This window comes from Eutrigla gurnardus (genome assembly GCF_963514095.1).
Source record: "Eutrigla gurnardus genome assembly, chromosome: 15".
Lineage (NCBI taxonomy): Eukaryota > Metazoa > Chordata > Actinopteri > Perciformes > Triglidae > Eutrigla > Eutrigla gurnardus.
In genome coordinates, this window is record NC_139938.1 from 21,803,499 (window position 1) to 21,819,843 (window position 16,345).

A 16,345-nucleotide genomic window follows, 5' to 3' on the forward strand; every position below is an offset into this window, starting at 1 on the left:
GACGTGTACCTTACAGTCAGCTTCTCTAGAGGTCAACCAGGGTTCCTTCACCTCCTCCAAAGTCAAGTTCAAGCACTTTCCAAGCATTACAAGGTGCATTTCCATGCTTTTTTCCAGCACTTCCACCTATGGTAAACTACATATCTGTATCAATCCAATCCTCAGTATTCAGTCTACTTATTATTGCACTTGTTCATCACATTAAATGAGATGTTATTGTCCTCTAAACAACCACAAATTAAAGGATTTCCAGCACCTGTACCAACCCTGTTGTTGTTAAATGTTTACTGCAGCTATGACACAATTACAATTCTAATATTATGATGTAAATAAAGGTCCAGCAGGTACCTGAGTCATCTTGGTGAAGTCGAGGACCGGTCTGGCACAGGGTCGGTCCGGGTCACGGCGTCGCTTCAGACCCGGTTTGAGCAGCAGCAGGTCGCAGGGCTGCGAGTGGCAGCGCGGCAGCTGCGGCGGCAGACTGCGTCGCAGAGAGGATGGGGTGCTGCAGGCGGAGGAGGGAGAGGCGGGCACCGGGCCACCGATGGTCGCCGCAGCAACCGCAGAGCAGCTTGGCGGACGCGGCGGCATTTGGCTCGGCACGGGAGCTGGAGGCAGGAAGGTGGAGGCCGCCGAGTCCCTGATGAGCACGGGCGAGAGGGAGAAACGCCTCTGAGGAGGAGGCGGCGGGTGGAGGGGGGAGGGTGAGGAGGAGCAAGAGGACGGGGAGGGGAAGAAGCAGCAGCAGGCTCCGCCCCCCGCCGCCGCCTCGCTGGGATCCCAGGGGAAGCTCCAGGGCAGCGGGGAGTCTGGGGACAGCGCCAGGCTGAAGAAGGTGGGGCTGGATGAGGAGTGCAGCGAGGAGTTCAGAGAGGAGCTGGGAGCACGGAGAGGACAGACTCCTCCTCCCACTGCACCTGCCCCTATACCTCCTCCAGCCCCCGCAGCTCCACCTGTGACCCCTCCCACCACGCCCCCATGGCACTGCTGGCGACTGACAGGAGTCCAGACCCGCGAGGCGCTTGGCCGCCAGGTGTAGCGGCAGCGTGACAGGTCCTCAGGCACCGACAGCGAGCGGCAGTGCCGTTTGGGGGGCGGGGGAGGAGGCGGAGGGGGCCCAGGGCCTGGGGGGGGTGCTGGCGCTCCGGGGAGAGACAGCTCAGATGCTGAGGTGCTGGGAGCCAGGGGCCGGTGCTGCTGCGGCTGAGAGGGGGCGCCATCCAGGGGGTCACCCCCCTCCTGCAGGTGAGCATCTGGGGGCACCAGGGGCACAGGGCCGGGGGGGAAACTAGAGCTCAGTAACCCCCCCTGCAGGCTGGACTTGGAGGGAGGGCAGAGCTGCCAGTAGCTGCTCTCTGTTAGGACACACAGAGGTCATGTGATGAGATTACAGATATGCATGCATGATTCTCCTTCACACAACTGAGTTGCATCATGGGAAATCCAGTGATTTTGGGGGCGAGACCAAAGGTCAAGATATGTACGTTTCTTCGCCTGCCTTCACTTCCATCGCTGCCTTCCTTTACCGGAAGTGAAAAACTTAAATCAAACCAAAACTCACCAGGCATCAAGCCATCTGGTGGCCAGCACTCTGCGAGGGTTTTCGGGTCCAGCAGGGACTGAAAAACAAAAAGATTGAAACTCTTAATCTTATTTTACTACAAAGACAACAATAAACTGTGTTGAATATAATGTTGTGAGATAATATCTAAAACTCATGGGAACCTTTTTTAAAATGTAACTGACAAGTATTAAGCCACAGTAAGAAATTAATCATTTTTCTTCCAAGACTGATGAAGATTCACGAAGACGAGACCTAAACCTGGATGAGCGGTGAGATGGCTTCACTGTATTTCACTGCACCAGGGTGTCACGATCAGAGTGCAGTGTAGGAGACATTCAGGAGGTTAAAACCAGGTTCAAACTTCATATCAGCCAATCATTGAGTTCATGTAATTCAGTCGGTCACTCAGGTGCGACTCACCAGGTAGAAGTCCCCTGGCTGAGCAGGGTCACCTTCCAGAATCTGCTTCCTCAGGCTCTCCACCAGCAGCGTGACCACAGCATGGTGGCAGAGGGTGGGGCCGAGGGGGGAGACGGGGGAGGAGAAGGGGAGAGGAGGGGGAGAGAGCAGGGAGGAGGAAGAGGAGGAGGGAGGGGAGAGCCACACCCGTTTGTGTGTCTGGCCTTTCGCTCCGTCGTAGGAGGAGGGGGGGAGGGGGCTGAGGGCTGAGACTCCTCCTCCTTACCTCAGGGCCAGGTAGCCCCACCCACTCTCACAAGGACATCGTCAGTCAGCCGTTGCCCCCAGCAACACACCTAGAGAGGAAAGTGAGATGCACATGAGTGTTTGAGAGTCATGTAGGTTTATTTAAATAGTCCAAGAGAAATATAGAGGTTCCTGTGTCCACCATTAGAACCATTAGTGTGTTGTTCTGTCTAAACACAGACACCTTTGGTTCCGTCTAAACGCAGACACCGTTGGTTCCGTCTAAACGCAGACACCGTTGGTTCCGTCTAAACGCAGACACCGTTGGTTCCGTCTAAACGCAGACACCTTTGGTTCCGTCTAAACGCAGACACCGTTGGTTCCCTCTAAACGCAGACACCGTTGGTTCCCTCTAAACGCAGACACCGTTGGTTCCCTCTAAACGCAGACACCGTTGGTTCCCTCTAAACGCAGACATTGTTGGTTCCCTCTAAACGCAGACACCGTTGGTTCCCTCTAAACGCAGACACCGTTGGTTCCGCCTAAACGCAGACAGCGTTGGTTCCGTCTAAACGCAGAAACCTTTGGTTCCGTCTAAACGCAGACACCGTTGGTTCCCTCTAAACGCAGACACCGTTGGTTCCCTCTAAACGCAGACATTGTTGGTTCCCTCTAAACGCAGACACCGTTGGTTCCCTCTAAACGCAGACACCGTTGGTTCCCTCTAAACGCAGACATTGTTGGTTCCCTCTAAACGCAGACACCGTTGGTTCCCTCTAAACGCAGACACCTTTGGTTCCGTCTAAACGCAGACACCTTTGGTTCCGTCTAAACGCAGACACCGTTGGTTCCATCTAAACGCAGACACCGTTGGTTCCGCCTAAACGCAGACAGCGTTGGTTCCGTCTAAACGCAGACACCTTTGGTTCCGTCTAAACGCAGACACTTTTGGTTCCGCCTAAACGCAGACACCGTTGGTTCCGTCTAAACGCAGACACCTTTGGTTCCGCCTAAACGCAGACACCGTTGGTTCCGCCTAAACGCAGACACCTTTGGTTCCCTCTAAACGCAGACACCTTTGGTTCCCTCTAAACGCAGACACCTTTGGTTCCGTCTACACACAGACACAGTTGGTTCCGTCTAAACACAGACACCTTTGGTTCCGTCTAAACACAGACACCTTTGGTTCCGTCTAAAGACAGACACTGTTGGTTCCGTCTAAACGCAGACACTATTGGTTCCATCTAAAGACAGACACCTTTGGTTCCGTCTAAACACAGACACCTTTGGTTCCGTCTAAACACAGACACCGTTGGTTCCGTCTAAACACAGACACCTTTGGTTCCGTCTAAACACAGACACCGTTGGTTCCGTCTAAACACAGACACCATGGTTCCATCTAAACACAGACAGCGTTGCTTCCCTGTTCCACTGTTGGAGCGTTTATTATCTGGTCAATCACTGAAACAAATGTCCCTTCCTGTGAATAACTGGAGTATTTAACATTCACTTTATCAGAATATGCTTAAAACATACTGGAATCCCTTTACATTGTTATTAACATATGGTTTTACTGCATTGTATTTTTTAGTAAAAACAAATCATTAAACAATCTCAGGCAATCAATAATCATAAGGTCTCCCTGCATAAATAAACAATAAATATATTAATTTTTATAAATTGCAACATTATGTGAATCTGTTCTCTTATTGCATGATAATTCCTGGATTTTTTATTTTTCATGTTTCCATGACAGCGAGCTATCAAGCTTTTGTCATGATTATCCCGATAACGGGAATGAAAATAATTATCGTTATTACGGTGGAGAAATCAGACTAGGGCGTTATTACCTTCTATTCTCTCGTGTTTACTTGGGAGTTTTCTTCCAGATGTGTTGATGGAATCTGGCGATGGCGACGCGTCGCTCTAACTTTTGTAAATAATAAACTTGACATTTTTCTATTGATGTTTTATGTTGCAGACAGTCCGAAACACACAACTTTAACGATCAAACACACGATCTGAAAGGCTGAAATGTTTGACACACGATTCATCAGCTGTTAATAAAGTCAACTCATTGTATGAATCCATCAGATGATCAACACAGAATCAATTCATTAATGATATAACAGCTGGAAAGCTCACAGTCAGATCCATGAGAACCCTTCAACCCGGTTCTCTCCAAGACCACCTGATATAACGGGTCTACGGAGAAATGATCTGCTGGGAAGAGGCTCCTCCCACTTGGAGGAAGCCCCTCCCACTGGGTAGAGGCCCATCCCACAGAGTAGAAGTAGAGTTCAACATCAAACTGTGGCTCATTAAATCACTAATGCTGGATTAGTCATGAAACTGAGAATCATGGTTTTTTTTCTTTGGATCAAGAAGCTAAATAGACGACGTGTGACGAGTTTGAATTAATTTACCAACATCACATGTCTGGTCATGTGACTGCTGAGCACATCACAGTGTCGATGCTGAAACTAGACATTGTACAGATGTCTTTTGAGCGTATTCTAGGAGGAACAAAAACGAACATCATGTTTTGTTTAAAAGTCTGATTATATTGCACTCTTCCATCACATGCTCACATCATCACACCAAACACAGCCTGTAGCATCACCACCGGTCTGTCCGAGCCACAGGAGCAAATACCTTTTATACCCTTATAGTATTTTAATCTGTGATTTTTAATGTTTTAGACCTAAATGCAGCTTTTGGACACAGTAGCTCACGCAGTTTAAATCGGCCGTCTTGACACCAGGGTTGACATCTACACACAGGACCACCCTCCCTCTACAGCTCACATCACCTGTAGTGTACCTCAAGGTTCAATTATAGGGCCACTTTTATTTCCCATAAACATGCTCCCTGCTTGGCCAAATCATCAAACGTCACTTTTTCGTTGTCAACACACATAGATAATAACCCTGTTGCTGTTTTAAACTGGCTCAGCAATTATATCAGTTTAAATTTTAACTTAGTTGTGTCTCGCTTTAGTTTCACTTTCTGTTGTTAAATTGTCTCGTATTTACCATTTGTTTTTCTTTGCCTGTCAAAGCACACTGTAAACTTGGTGCAACAGTTATTTTTATTACATTACATCAGTTAACCAGCAGGTAGTAGCATATTACAAATAAATGTATTTACTTGTGAAATTAATGGATTATATCTGCTTCTGATAATGTAAATGGGGAATTAGAATAATCTCTAAATTGTATTATTAAATCCCTGGAGTGCTTCCACCTTGAATACTCCAGGTTCTGGGGGCAGAGGCCACACAGACCCCGGACTCTGGGGGGGGGGGGGGGGGGGGGGGGTTTAAAGCGGCCTGTTGTTGGACTCCAGTGTCTGGGCTTACTGGTGTTGAACACGTGGGCCGCTGTGGTTAGATGACGGCACCGTGCTGGTGATGCCAGGCTGTCCCCGGACGAGGAGGCCGTGCTGCAGCCTGAGCAGAGCCGCCTCTTTGAAGCCCGACTGGCTGCTGAGGCCGCTGGGCATCTCCGGCTGCTGCTAGCTCGTGGCTAACACATCCCATTGTTTTCAATGAGGGATGCTAACGTGGCGATGCAGCGGGTATCCCCGCTTATGCGCAGAGTAAATGCACAATAAATGCAGCGTATTTATGAAAGGATTGTAACATTAATTTCGTGTAACTAAAATTTATAAAACGGCGTGGCTGTGTGGTATTAATGCAGCGGGTTCCATCACCTGAACGCTTAGCTTGCTGTAAATAATATGTCATCTCGTTATTACTTTCAAGGTCGGCACAATACATTCAGCCATTTTGCTCGCCGAAACAAAGCGGCGGACGGAGGATCGTGCGGGCGCCGCAGGCTCGCAGCCTCCCGGGGGCTCGGGGCTGCTGGGGTCCGCGGGTCCGGCGGTGCTAGCGGGGAGCTAGCATGGGGCTACCGCGGCCGCCCGCCTGGCTGCAACCAGCGGCGGCGGCGAGCTAACGGCGGCTAGTTGCCCCCGCCAGCAGCGTTAGCAGGTTAGCCGCAAAACAAACCCGGTAAACGTGAGACGGGATGTTCTCGCCTCTCGTCCCCACCTCCGGCTCCGACGTGAGAGACGATATATCCGGGTAAAACCCCCGAGTGCCTCGACCCCGGCTTGCTCACACCCCGAACCAGCGCCGGCTAACAACAATAATAGCGGAGATGCGGGTGACGTCTGGCCGGCCTGTGAGCTCCGTGAGCAGCGAGGAGGAGGAACACACGGCGCGATGCTGCAGGACGGACCCGCCGGACTAAGCTAGCTACCGCGGACGCACACACACACACACACAACCCGGCAAAAACAGGAGGTCTCCCTGCCCCCCTCCTCGGCCGGCTGGCCCCGCTTACCTGTTCGGGGACGGGGAGAAGCGGCTCCGGTGGACGCAGTGGGCCGGCAGACAGCAGCGCTGCTCGGCGTCGTATTGACCCAGTATTATTAAAGAGCCCCGCTCCGCCCGCCGCTGTCAGCGCCGAGCCGACCACAATGAATTAAGGTCTGGATTCAACCGCTCTCAGCGGGCACCGCAGGGTCCGGAACCAGCCGCGCACCGGCTCCGATCAGCGTCCAGGCTCCCGGTATCATTAACACATCATAATAACGGATCTGCGTGCACACGCCCGTGAGCGGGAGGCATTCATAAATAACATTTACGGTGTCGGGAGGGGAGGGGGGGAGGAGAAGGAGGAGGAGGAGGAGGCGGCGGCGGCGGCGGGGGGGGGGGGGGGGGGGGGGGGGGGGAGGAGGTGCTACACATCAGCACCGCACCATCACCTGCCTGCTATTTATACACTTTAAACATCGGGACATTAGCTTCGGCTTCACCGCGGCTCGTTACTGCACATCATAAAGACAACTCAGCGGCGGTCAGAGTCAAAGCCCGGAGAGAGAGAGAGGGTTGGGCATGATGGGAGATGTAGTCTCACGCTTGTTTACAGCAGCAGATCTGCGCTCAGTCAGCTGTGCGTTATTATTTAATCATCCAGATGAGACGAGGAGGTGAAACGGTGCAGCTAAAGGACAAATCCGCAAAAATGGCAGATCTCAGTGATGCAGCAGGAGCAGTGGACGGAGGAGATGCCTCCATCCTGGGGAGGCAGGGAGGAGACACCTCCATCCTGGGGAGGCGGGGAGGAGACGCCAATTTTTTTTAAATATTTATTTTATTGGCTCGTTTTAATGCTTCTCAATGTTTTATGTAAAGCACTTTGAATTGCCCCGTTGAAAGGTGCATTACAAATAAAATTGCCTTGCCTCCATCCTAGGGAGGAGGCAGGGAGGAGAGTCCTCCAACCTGGGGAGGAGGTAGGGAGGAGGCGCCTCCATGCTGAGGAGGAGGCACCTCCATGCTGGGGAGGAGGTAGGAAGGAGACACATTTATATTGTAGAGAAGAAAACGGGCCAGCCTGTGAATTTAACACTTTATTTACATCTTTATTAATCACATCTTTCAGTTTTGATCTCAATAGTCAAGAAACACAAACAAGTAAAAAAAAAAAAAAAAATAGAAACAACAAAAAAAACACAACAACAACACAAAGTGACAGCTGCTTCCCCTCCATCAACCAGGGTTTCCGTTTTTGAGAAAAAACATGGAGGTGAAGAAAGGAGGATCTGGATCCGGATCCAGACCAGATAAGAGCATGAAGGTGAGCAGAACGTGACACCAGAGCAAACGCGTGGTCAAGTAGAAAACAAACTCCTCCTCGGTGCAGGACCAACAGAACAGGGTGCAAGTGAGGTGGGAACAGAAACGTACATCCAGTGTAAACTAGGGGACCATGCTCAGGTCAGAGCTGGGGGGGGGGGGGGGGGGGGGGTGGTGACCTCCTCAGGGATCAAGGACCATCACATCCTTGCTGTCCATCTAGGAAATCTTCAACCATCTTAAAAAGACTAACTTCATTCAGGATCAATGTCCTCATTGGGTTCAGACCGGTGGAGGTCCGCTGGGGTTCAATACGGATTCCACAAGATCTGGTCCGAGAAGACGGGAACCTGCTGGTCGTCGGAGCCCAAATCTATGAGAACAAGTCAACAAAGACGCTTTCAGGCTACGACACACAAAGAAAACAAACTCCAGCTGGTCTTCAATGAGGCAGCGTTCCTCAGCGTGACCTCACCGTGGCCACTGTCGGCCTCCAGAAGGAGGCGGAGCCAGTCGTTCATGTTGTCACCGGTGGTCAGGTGACTCCTGAAGGAGGCACCGAGGCCGGGTGGAGAGCGAAGAGTCCTGTGGTTCATCTCAGCCTCCTGACGAGGAAAATGGGATCAACAACTTCTCTGCAGATCTTTATATGAATACACGTCATCACAGATCCATCCGCTGCTGAAAATAGTCCCTGTTAAAAGTCTGTTTCCTCCCATCAGTTTAATTAGAACTACAGATCAGAACTAGAGTGGACTAGAGATTAGAACTACAGATTAGAACTACAGTGGACTACAGATAAGAAATACAGTGAACTGCAGATTTGAACTCCAGTGAACTGCAGATTAGAACATCATGAGAACTACAGATTAAAACTACAGTGGACTACAGATGAGAACTCCAGATTAGAACTACAGTGTTGGTGCTGGTCCAGCGTGGTTACCGGGGACAACGAGACGTTCCAGGTTCCAGGCAGCTCCAGAGACGTGAGGCTCAGCAGAGGAGACACCGAGGAGGCTTTAGAGGCTGCTGGAGTCTCCTTCTCTCTCTGCTTGTCTCCTCCGTCCTCACACAGGTCAGAGGTCATCTTCGCCAGCTGACTCTGCCTGGAAGACGACATCATCATCAACATCATCATCATCATCAGCAGCAACAAGAGCCAACGTATATAAACAACAACGTGATGTTCCACCTACAGCTGCTCGACGGGGTCGAGAGCAGCGGCGGCGTCCGGTGGGCCGTCGGTCAGTGGGTCCCACAGGTGCAGCGCTCGCCGCCATAGACGCACCTGCATGTCCCAGGAGCGCCGGCTGTACTTCCTGTACTTGTTAGGAGTGGACGGGTGGAGCTTAGCGTCCCTCAGGTGTCTGAGGGGGAGGAGTACAGCCGATTATCAGCCGAGTCACTGATTTTCAGCCGAGTCATCATTTAGACCCAGAATACCTTCTCCTGTCCGCCTGTAGCGAAGGCGGCGGGATTTTAATCAATGTTGATTTATCGTCGAGGATCGTCAACATGTCTCCCTGCGTCATAGACGGGAGGACAGAGGGTCTCACCTGGGGACTTGCTGCAGGTAGTTCTGGTAGCCGCTGGTGTTTTTGCCGTACTGGATCTGTTTTTGCCGCCGCTTCAGAACGGCACCATTGGTCTCAGTGTTGGCCGGGTCCGGGAGGCGGGGGTAGCAGCGGTCGAAGGGGGTTCTACAGGGAGGGGGGGTGGGGGGTACTGGTTACTTACTCATGGTCTGGAGGTGCCATGTTCTACAATACACCACCTACACCTCGTTCTTTATCACCACCATCTTCATCATGCGTTACTTATCGACTCGTCACGTTCACCACCTCACCTCTTGTTGTCCAGATCGTCCGTCCCCACGGCAACGCTACTGGTGGACACTTTCAGGATGCACCGCTCCAGGATGGACGGCCTGAAGACAGACAGACAGGAAGACAGGGGCTGTAGTTTAATGTTTACCATTAATAACTAGCGTTAGCATTAATACCTAGCGTTAATAACCTGCATACACATTAATAACTAGTGTTAGCCTTAATAACTTGCATTAATAACCTGCGTTGAAATGAATAACTAGCGTTAGCATTAATAACTAGCATTAATAACCTGCGTACGCATTAATAACTAGTGTTGGCATTAATAACTAGAATTATTAACCTGCGTTATCAATAACTAGTGTTAGCATTAATAACTAGCGTTAGCATTAATAACCTGCATTAGCATTATTAACTAGCATTAATAACTAGCGTTACTGTTAACCTGCGGGGCTTAGTGCTGGCGGCTCGGTCTCGTCCTCTCGGGCCGCTGGCAGCAGGAGGAGACGGGACGGGAGAGAAGTTACTGTGAGGACGAAGACACAAACATTCAGCAAATAAATACATTCATAAATACATAATGAAGTCAAATCACTGCTGTAGGAAGATGTCATTCTGATGTCATGAAGAGCTACTTCTGGTGGTGGTGCGGCTCACCTGACCAGACTGTCGAAGACGGAGCTGCAGCCGGGGAGGAGCCAGGGTTCGGGGGCGGAGCCTCTGGGGGCAGCAGGCAGTGGGTCAGGGAGGCCGGCCCACATGGCGGCCGACCAGCCCTTCACACAGGAACACGACCATGGACTGAAACAGAAGCTGAGGACACGCATGACCGTTACCACGACGATGGTCACTAGCAGGTCACCTAGCAACCAACTGACCAACCCGGGCCGGGCCACACATCGGGTCCCTGACCAGGTCTCTAGTCCCATCCCTGACCGGGGTCTCTATTCAGGTCCCTACCGTTTCCCAAAACAGTATTAAACACTAGATTGTTGTCGTTGTAGAATAAAGGTTTGATATGTTAATTCAAACATTGATAATTAAGTTTATTTAGTAGTACAGATATTTAAAGTCGTGAATGGTTGTTTGTCTCTGTTAGCCCTGTGATAGACTGGCGTCCTGTCCAGGGTGTACCCTGCCTTCGCCCAATGATAGCTGGGTTCAGCTCCAGCCCCCCCACGACCCTGAATACAGGATAAGCGGTAGAAAATGGATGGATGGATGGATGGATATGTAAAGTACAGATATTACATTGAAAGTGCAGATATTAGATTTAAAGCTGCAGTAGGCAAGTCTGGCAGATCGAGTTGACTCAGTCAAATTTCAAATGTTTACAACACTCACGCCCCTCCCCCTCTACCACAGAGCTTCTCCGCTCACTCCCATCGAGTGCTCGTCAGTGCATGTGCACCAGATTCCTGTGAACGCGCCCGTGTCTTCTCTCATCGATAAACGGCATGGAGTACACGCTACACAGAGGTAGGCTGGCTAACTTACTCTTAGATAGTAACTGCTAACGTCATTTAGCGTATGCCTAGCTTGAGGCGTGTGCCTGTGATATTGTAACATGCGTGAGGGGGAGGTGGGATCTGTGGCATGTGCACAAACTGTGAACTGCACTGAGTGGACAGGATGATACGGGCGCGGTGGATTTTTGCAAAACAAACCACAAGCTCTAGGTGCACGTAGAGGCGCGTTTTTTTTTCTAAAACTGGATGATTTATGTTGTCCTATCGGAGCATTGTGTCGGTTTCAGTGAATATGATCAAACAAATGTTGCCGATTGCGACTTTAAAAGTACATGCTACACAGAAATGATCTTTTCCAAAATGGGATGTTGTTCTATCGGAGCATAGTCAATAGCATGATCAAACAAATGTTGCCGACTGCGACTTTAAAAGTACAGATATCAGATTGAAATTACAGATATTAGATTTAAAGTACAGATATACGTTTTAAAGTGCAGATATACGTTTTAAAGTACAGATATTAGTTTTAAAGTATTAGTTTTAAGGTACAGATAGTACAGATATACGTTTTAAAGTAAAGAAATTCGATTTAAAGTACATATATTAAATTTAAAGTACAGATATTAGATTTAAAAGTATAATAACAAATGATTTGTACTTTGTTACTTCCCACCTCTGTATGAAAGGATTTAGTTATTGGGTTTTCTAATTATCAATCACGTCATTTCCGCCATTAAGAGGAGATCTGATCCGTTTATAGTTACATCATCAAAAAAAGGCATTAAAAGTCTTGTTTTTAACGGAAACGCGAGTAGATATTTGGGTACTTTCAGCCTGGTGTCCTGCCTGCAGTCCAATCAGAGGAGAGCTGGCGGCTCTGTGTAGCCTGACAGACGAAACCCGGGAAAAACTTAACAAGATGATGCTTAATGAGCTGCGGGTTCTGGAGCCACACACTATGGACATGCATTATTGTGTCCTGAACTGAGCCGAACTCTACATGCGAATGAAGCGTGTGATCCGGGTGTTTGACGGACAGCTGACCGGGCTGCGCGTGAACACCACGTGTGTCTGCGCCGGGACTCAAACCGGTTAAAGCGCGTGTCCGGCGGGTACAGACCTGGAGGAGAGCAGCGGGCTCGGAGCAGCAGTTTCCACTAAGCGGCTTGACATCATCGCACTCTCACTTTGGCGCCGTCGGACGCCATTGTTCCGCTTTCACGGCTCTTTAACGAGGCGCACCTGAGGGGGGCGGGGCCTCGCGCCAGGGGGCGAGGCCTGCCGGCCGCCGCTGACGTTGTTTGTTTTGTTTTTTTGCCTCATTCACTTTTCTTTTCCTTTCTGTAATCGTTTGATTGTGTGCAATGAAATAAGATTTATCAGTTTGCTCTTTACACATGTTATTTTATATTATTTACATTTACTCTGAAGTACATGTTATCATAGGAACATTCATATATTCATTTAAATCCTCCTTAACAAAACAAAAACGTTCACATAAACAAGTAATATTGGTTAAAGAAATATATTTTTATATTTTTATACATACTATACAAGTACCCAAAACAGCCTCAATGTTCAGCGTAGGTTCACCAGCTTGTATCATTACTCAAATGCATCCTGAAGATTTAGCTCATCTTTTTTGTTCTTGTCCCCACTCTTGTATTTCTTTTGGCAAAGATATATATACATTTATTTCTCAATATGTCAACTGCAAATTTTCCCTTACATATGAAAATGTATTTTGGTAATTTTTCTTACTCCTTTACCAAATCAAACCAATACAATATAATACATTTGATACTATTTAAATTTTGTATACATAAATCTACATTTTTAAATTCATAAACCACTATTTTTAAGATTTCAAAACATTAAATTAATTCTAAAAACACAAAAGCTAATGAATAAATAATATATATTTTTTAAATAGATTAGCTAGCTAGCATGGTTAGCAAGAAAGTTTAAACTATAGAATGCAGGGCTAGCATCATTAGCTCGTAAGTAGTAGCTACGTGTTATCAGGACCGGATGGTTCCGTGTAGTTCCGTGGTCCTGGTTTCATAACGGGGTCGCGACCCGACTCGTTGCGTCTCCGCGGCAGCAGGCGGCGCTGTCTTTAAACAGGCAGACAGGCCGTGTTCCGTCACAGAGTTCACAAGATGGCGTCCGGCAGCGGGGTGAGTTTCTGGTCTTGTCTGTTTATTAGTGTCAGAAATATAAAAACGACTCGACTGACGCTCGACTTTCCCGCCGGCTCGACGTGTGTGTTTATCGTAGCCGCGAACAGCGCACACCGACTCCGTCTAACGGGTTTCTAAAGCCGTTTAAAAAGCGCCGCCTCGGCTCGGAGCTAACGACGGCTAGCATGCTTGCCACAACAACAATGCGACGTTTCCGGTTTTATTTCCAACTTAAACGTCACATTTCCCTAACACGTAGAGCGCGTGCTTTATAAACCACGAGTCTCTGTGTGACGTAACCTTTTTCTTACGTCAACAGTTAGCAGGCTATCGAATGCTAACCGTTAGCCTGCGCTCCGCTAGCAACAACAATGATACTTCCGGTCAGATCCCTTCAGAATAATATGGTGATTATCACATGAAGATCTCAAACTTGGATGTTAGATAAGATCCACTGTTCCTCCACACTGTTAGACCCCTCCATGTGCGAATGATCTCCTTTGAGATGAAGTTTGAATCTTTTAATCCTTCAAAACCACTTCACAAGTAAATAAACATCAGCTGTCTGAAAGATTCCGTTTGTGTTTCTATATAGTTATTTAAAGAACGAGAGAGATCACCAACGGCTGTGTACATGGGAAAGAAACTTTAGCTACCAAAGCACAGGATATTAAACACAAGATCAAACGGTTTAGGAACAGTTCCTTACATTTCTACAGGGCTCAGCTCTGACTCTTCTTCTTCTCTTGTAGTCCAATAAGAACGACTTCCGTCGGAAGTGGGACAAGGACGAGTATGAAAACCTCGCTCAGAAACGCCTGGATGAGGAGCGAGACCGGGAGAGGAGAGATGGTGAGGACATTAACGACTTTTAAAACACAAATACATAATGAGTAGTTTGTTTCCTCGTGTGTTCAGTCTGACATTTGAATCCCCTGACGTTTGAATCCTGTCGTCTTTCAGGGAAAACGGCTCCGCCGGTCAAGCGGGACCTCCTGCGTCACAGAGACTACAAAGTGGATCTTGAGTCCAAACTGGGGAAGACCATCGTCATCACCAAGACCACTCCTCAGGCAGAGATGGGCGGGTACGAACAGATCGCCATGACAACCTGCAGACGGCGTTAGCATGTGTTGCTAACAGCTTGCAGCTAAAGACTGGAACTTTGGTTCCACGTCAATATGCACGCCGTCAGAGAACGGAGCTGTTTGGAATCTGCTGCTCTGATTGGCTGCTGCTTCTTCTTCTCTTCCAGTTATTACTGTAACGTCTGTGACTGCGTCGTCAAAGACTCCATCAACTTCCTGGATCACATCAACGGCAAAAAACGTGAGTTTACATTGAAGAAGTGGAGATAAACGAGCTCAGCCTGCTGGTCGGTAACTGTGTGTGTGTGTCTGTGTGTGTGTCTGTGTGTGTGTAGACCAGAGGAACCTGGGCATGTCGATGCGTGTGGAGCGCTCGTCTCTTGATCAGGTGAAGAAACGGTTCGAGGTGAACAAGAAGAAGATGGAGGAGAAACAGAAGGAGTACGACTTTGAGGAGCGCATGAAGGAGCTGCGTGAGGAGGTAAGAGAGGGGAGAAGGGGGTAAGAGAGGAGAGAAGGGGGGTAAGAGGAGAGAAGGGGGGTAAGAGAGGAGAGGAGGGGGGTAAGAGAGGAGGGCAGGGGAGTCTCTGGGGGTTGGAGTGCTCTGTCACCTCTGTGTGTCCTCCCTGTGCAGGAGGAGAAGGCGAAGGCCTACAAGAAGGAGAAGCAGAAGGAGAGGAAGCGCCGTGCGGAGGACGACGTGGACTTGGAGGAGGACGACGAGATGGCGGCCGTGATGGGCTTCTCCGGCTTCGGCTCGTCCAAGAAGAGTCACTGACACTCCGACGCTCCACGGCGAGGACCAACACACACCAGGACAGGAACCCGGCTCCTGCTGGACCTTCAGACCAGAACCAGACTTTAATGACAGGAAGTCCTTTAGCAGGCTCACAGTCCTGAATCTGGTTCAGACTTTTAAACCTGAAAATATTCATTGTGTGTCTACCACCATGCTTTTATTTTGGTAGTCTGTTTGTTTTATTTTGGTAATCTGTTCCCCTGTGCTAGTCTTGTTCCTCCGCGTTGAGAAACAGACGATGGACGGAAGTTTCTTCTCGACTGATGACGGCGACGCATTCAAGTTCATGCAGATAAAATAGGAGAAGAGGCTGTTCTGCATGAAAATACATTTAACAAGTTAAAATCTGATGTTTTCCTCCAAATTCTTGTGAAAAATGTTTGATATGAAGTTTTCACAAAATTACATTTTAACTTGTTCAATGTTTGTGACGTTATTATATTAGTTTGACTGTCAACATGTTGAATAAACACTGCTTTTTGTTTAATTGGTTGTCTGATTTTCCAGCTCTGCCTGTGTCACTGGACATATCACCAGAAACATGTTTCTGTGTTGCCTTCAGGGACCGAACTTTGGCTTCAGCGTCGGTTTATTTAAAGTGCACATTTCACACAGAGGCATCACAAATAGTTATTTTATATTTTATATATTTAAACACATGTTGTGTAGAATCAATAATATCCAATAATTTACTTCCCTACTTTGAGTAAAACTTGTATTTTTACTTTAGTAAGAATCTGATTTACTTGTAACACGTAGTACTTTGGATTATTAATCTAAATAATATTTTGGTCAGGCAGACAAATTCCCAAAATAATGTTATATTAGAATGGAGATTTTTTTTTCTGAGCACCTTTAGAAACTTTAAATAAATACCCGATGAATTCAAAATGTAACCTAACAGTTGAATGTATCATAATAAACAAACAATTAACATCTATGATCATAATTAATCTCTGTGGTGACGATGACAGAAGCATCCACAGGGGGCAGCAGGGAGTTTAACTCAAATTTATCTTCATGTTTTAAGTTTGAACTTGATTCAAGTGTTTTTTAACTGTGATAATTGGTTTATGTTTACTTTCATACAGATCAGATACGTACCACAGTAAAATGTGTAA

The 16,345-nt window shown here is 48.2% G+C and overlaps 3 protein-coding genes across 5 annotated transcripts in view; 1 reads left to right on the top strand and 2 right to left on the bottom strand.

Annotated features, from left to right (window-relative positions):
- fam53c (family with sequence similarity 53 member C) overlaps positions 1-2,073 on the bottom strand; it is a 157,946-nt gene extending 155,873 nt beyond the window's left edge. For both annotated transcript variants that reach the window (XM_084028069.1, XM_084028068.1), the window contains exons 1-3: positions 1,985-2,073; positions 1,562-1,619; positions 349-1,355 (exon numbers count right to left, since the gene is read on the bottom strand). In XM_084028069.1, the coding sequence (XP_083884195.1) occupies positions 349-1,355; positions 1,562-1,568 (1,014 nt within the window). In that variant the 5' untranslated portion in view covers positions 1,569-1,619; positions 1,985-2,073. The remainder of the gene's footprint in view (positions 1-348; positions 1,356-1,561; positions 1,620-1,984) is intronic.
- Positions 2,074-7,586: 5,513 nt separating this feature from the next.
- Positions 7,587-14,163, bottom strand: slbp2 (stem-loop binding protein 2). Of its 2 annotated transcripts, none has more exons than XM_084028996.1 (9): positions 14,047-14,163; positions 10,343-10,498; positions 10,131-10,211; positions 9,706-9,786; positions 9,416-9,559; positions 9,056-9,226; positions 8,803-8,965; positions 8,335-8,464; positions 7,587-8,232 (listed from the first exon to the last, which is right to left on the bottom strand). In XM_084028996.1, exons 2-9 carry the CDS (start codon positions 10,444-10,446, stop codon positions 8,168-8,170), a joined length of 939 nt encoding a protein of 312 aa, XP_083885122.1. In that variant the 5' UTR covers positions 10,447-10,498; positions 14,047-14,163; the 3' UTR covers positions 7,587-8,167. The 2 variants fall into 2 exon arrangements, with proteins under 2 accessions (XP_083885122.1, XP_083885121.1); XM_084028995.1 differs by lacking the exon at positions 14,047-14,163 and adding an exon at positions 12,275-12,403.
- On the top strand, positions 13,281-15,711 carry zmat2 (zinc finger, matrin-type 2). The gene is made up of 6 exons (XM_084028997.1): positions 13,281-13,334; positions 14,090-14,189; positions 14,301-14,424; positions 14,593-14,666; positions 14,761-14,906; positions 15,060-15,711. Exons 1-6 carry the CDS (start codon positions 13,317-13,319, stop codon positions 15,201-15,203), a joined length of 606 nt encoding a protein of 201 aa, XP_083885123.1. The 5' UTR covers positions 13,281-13,316; the 3' UTR covers positions 15,204-15,711.
- The last annotated feature ends 634 nt before the right edge of the window (positions 15,712-16,345 follow it).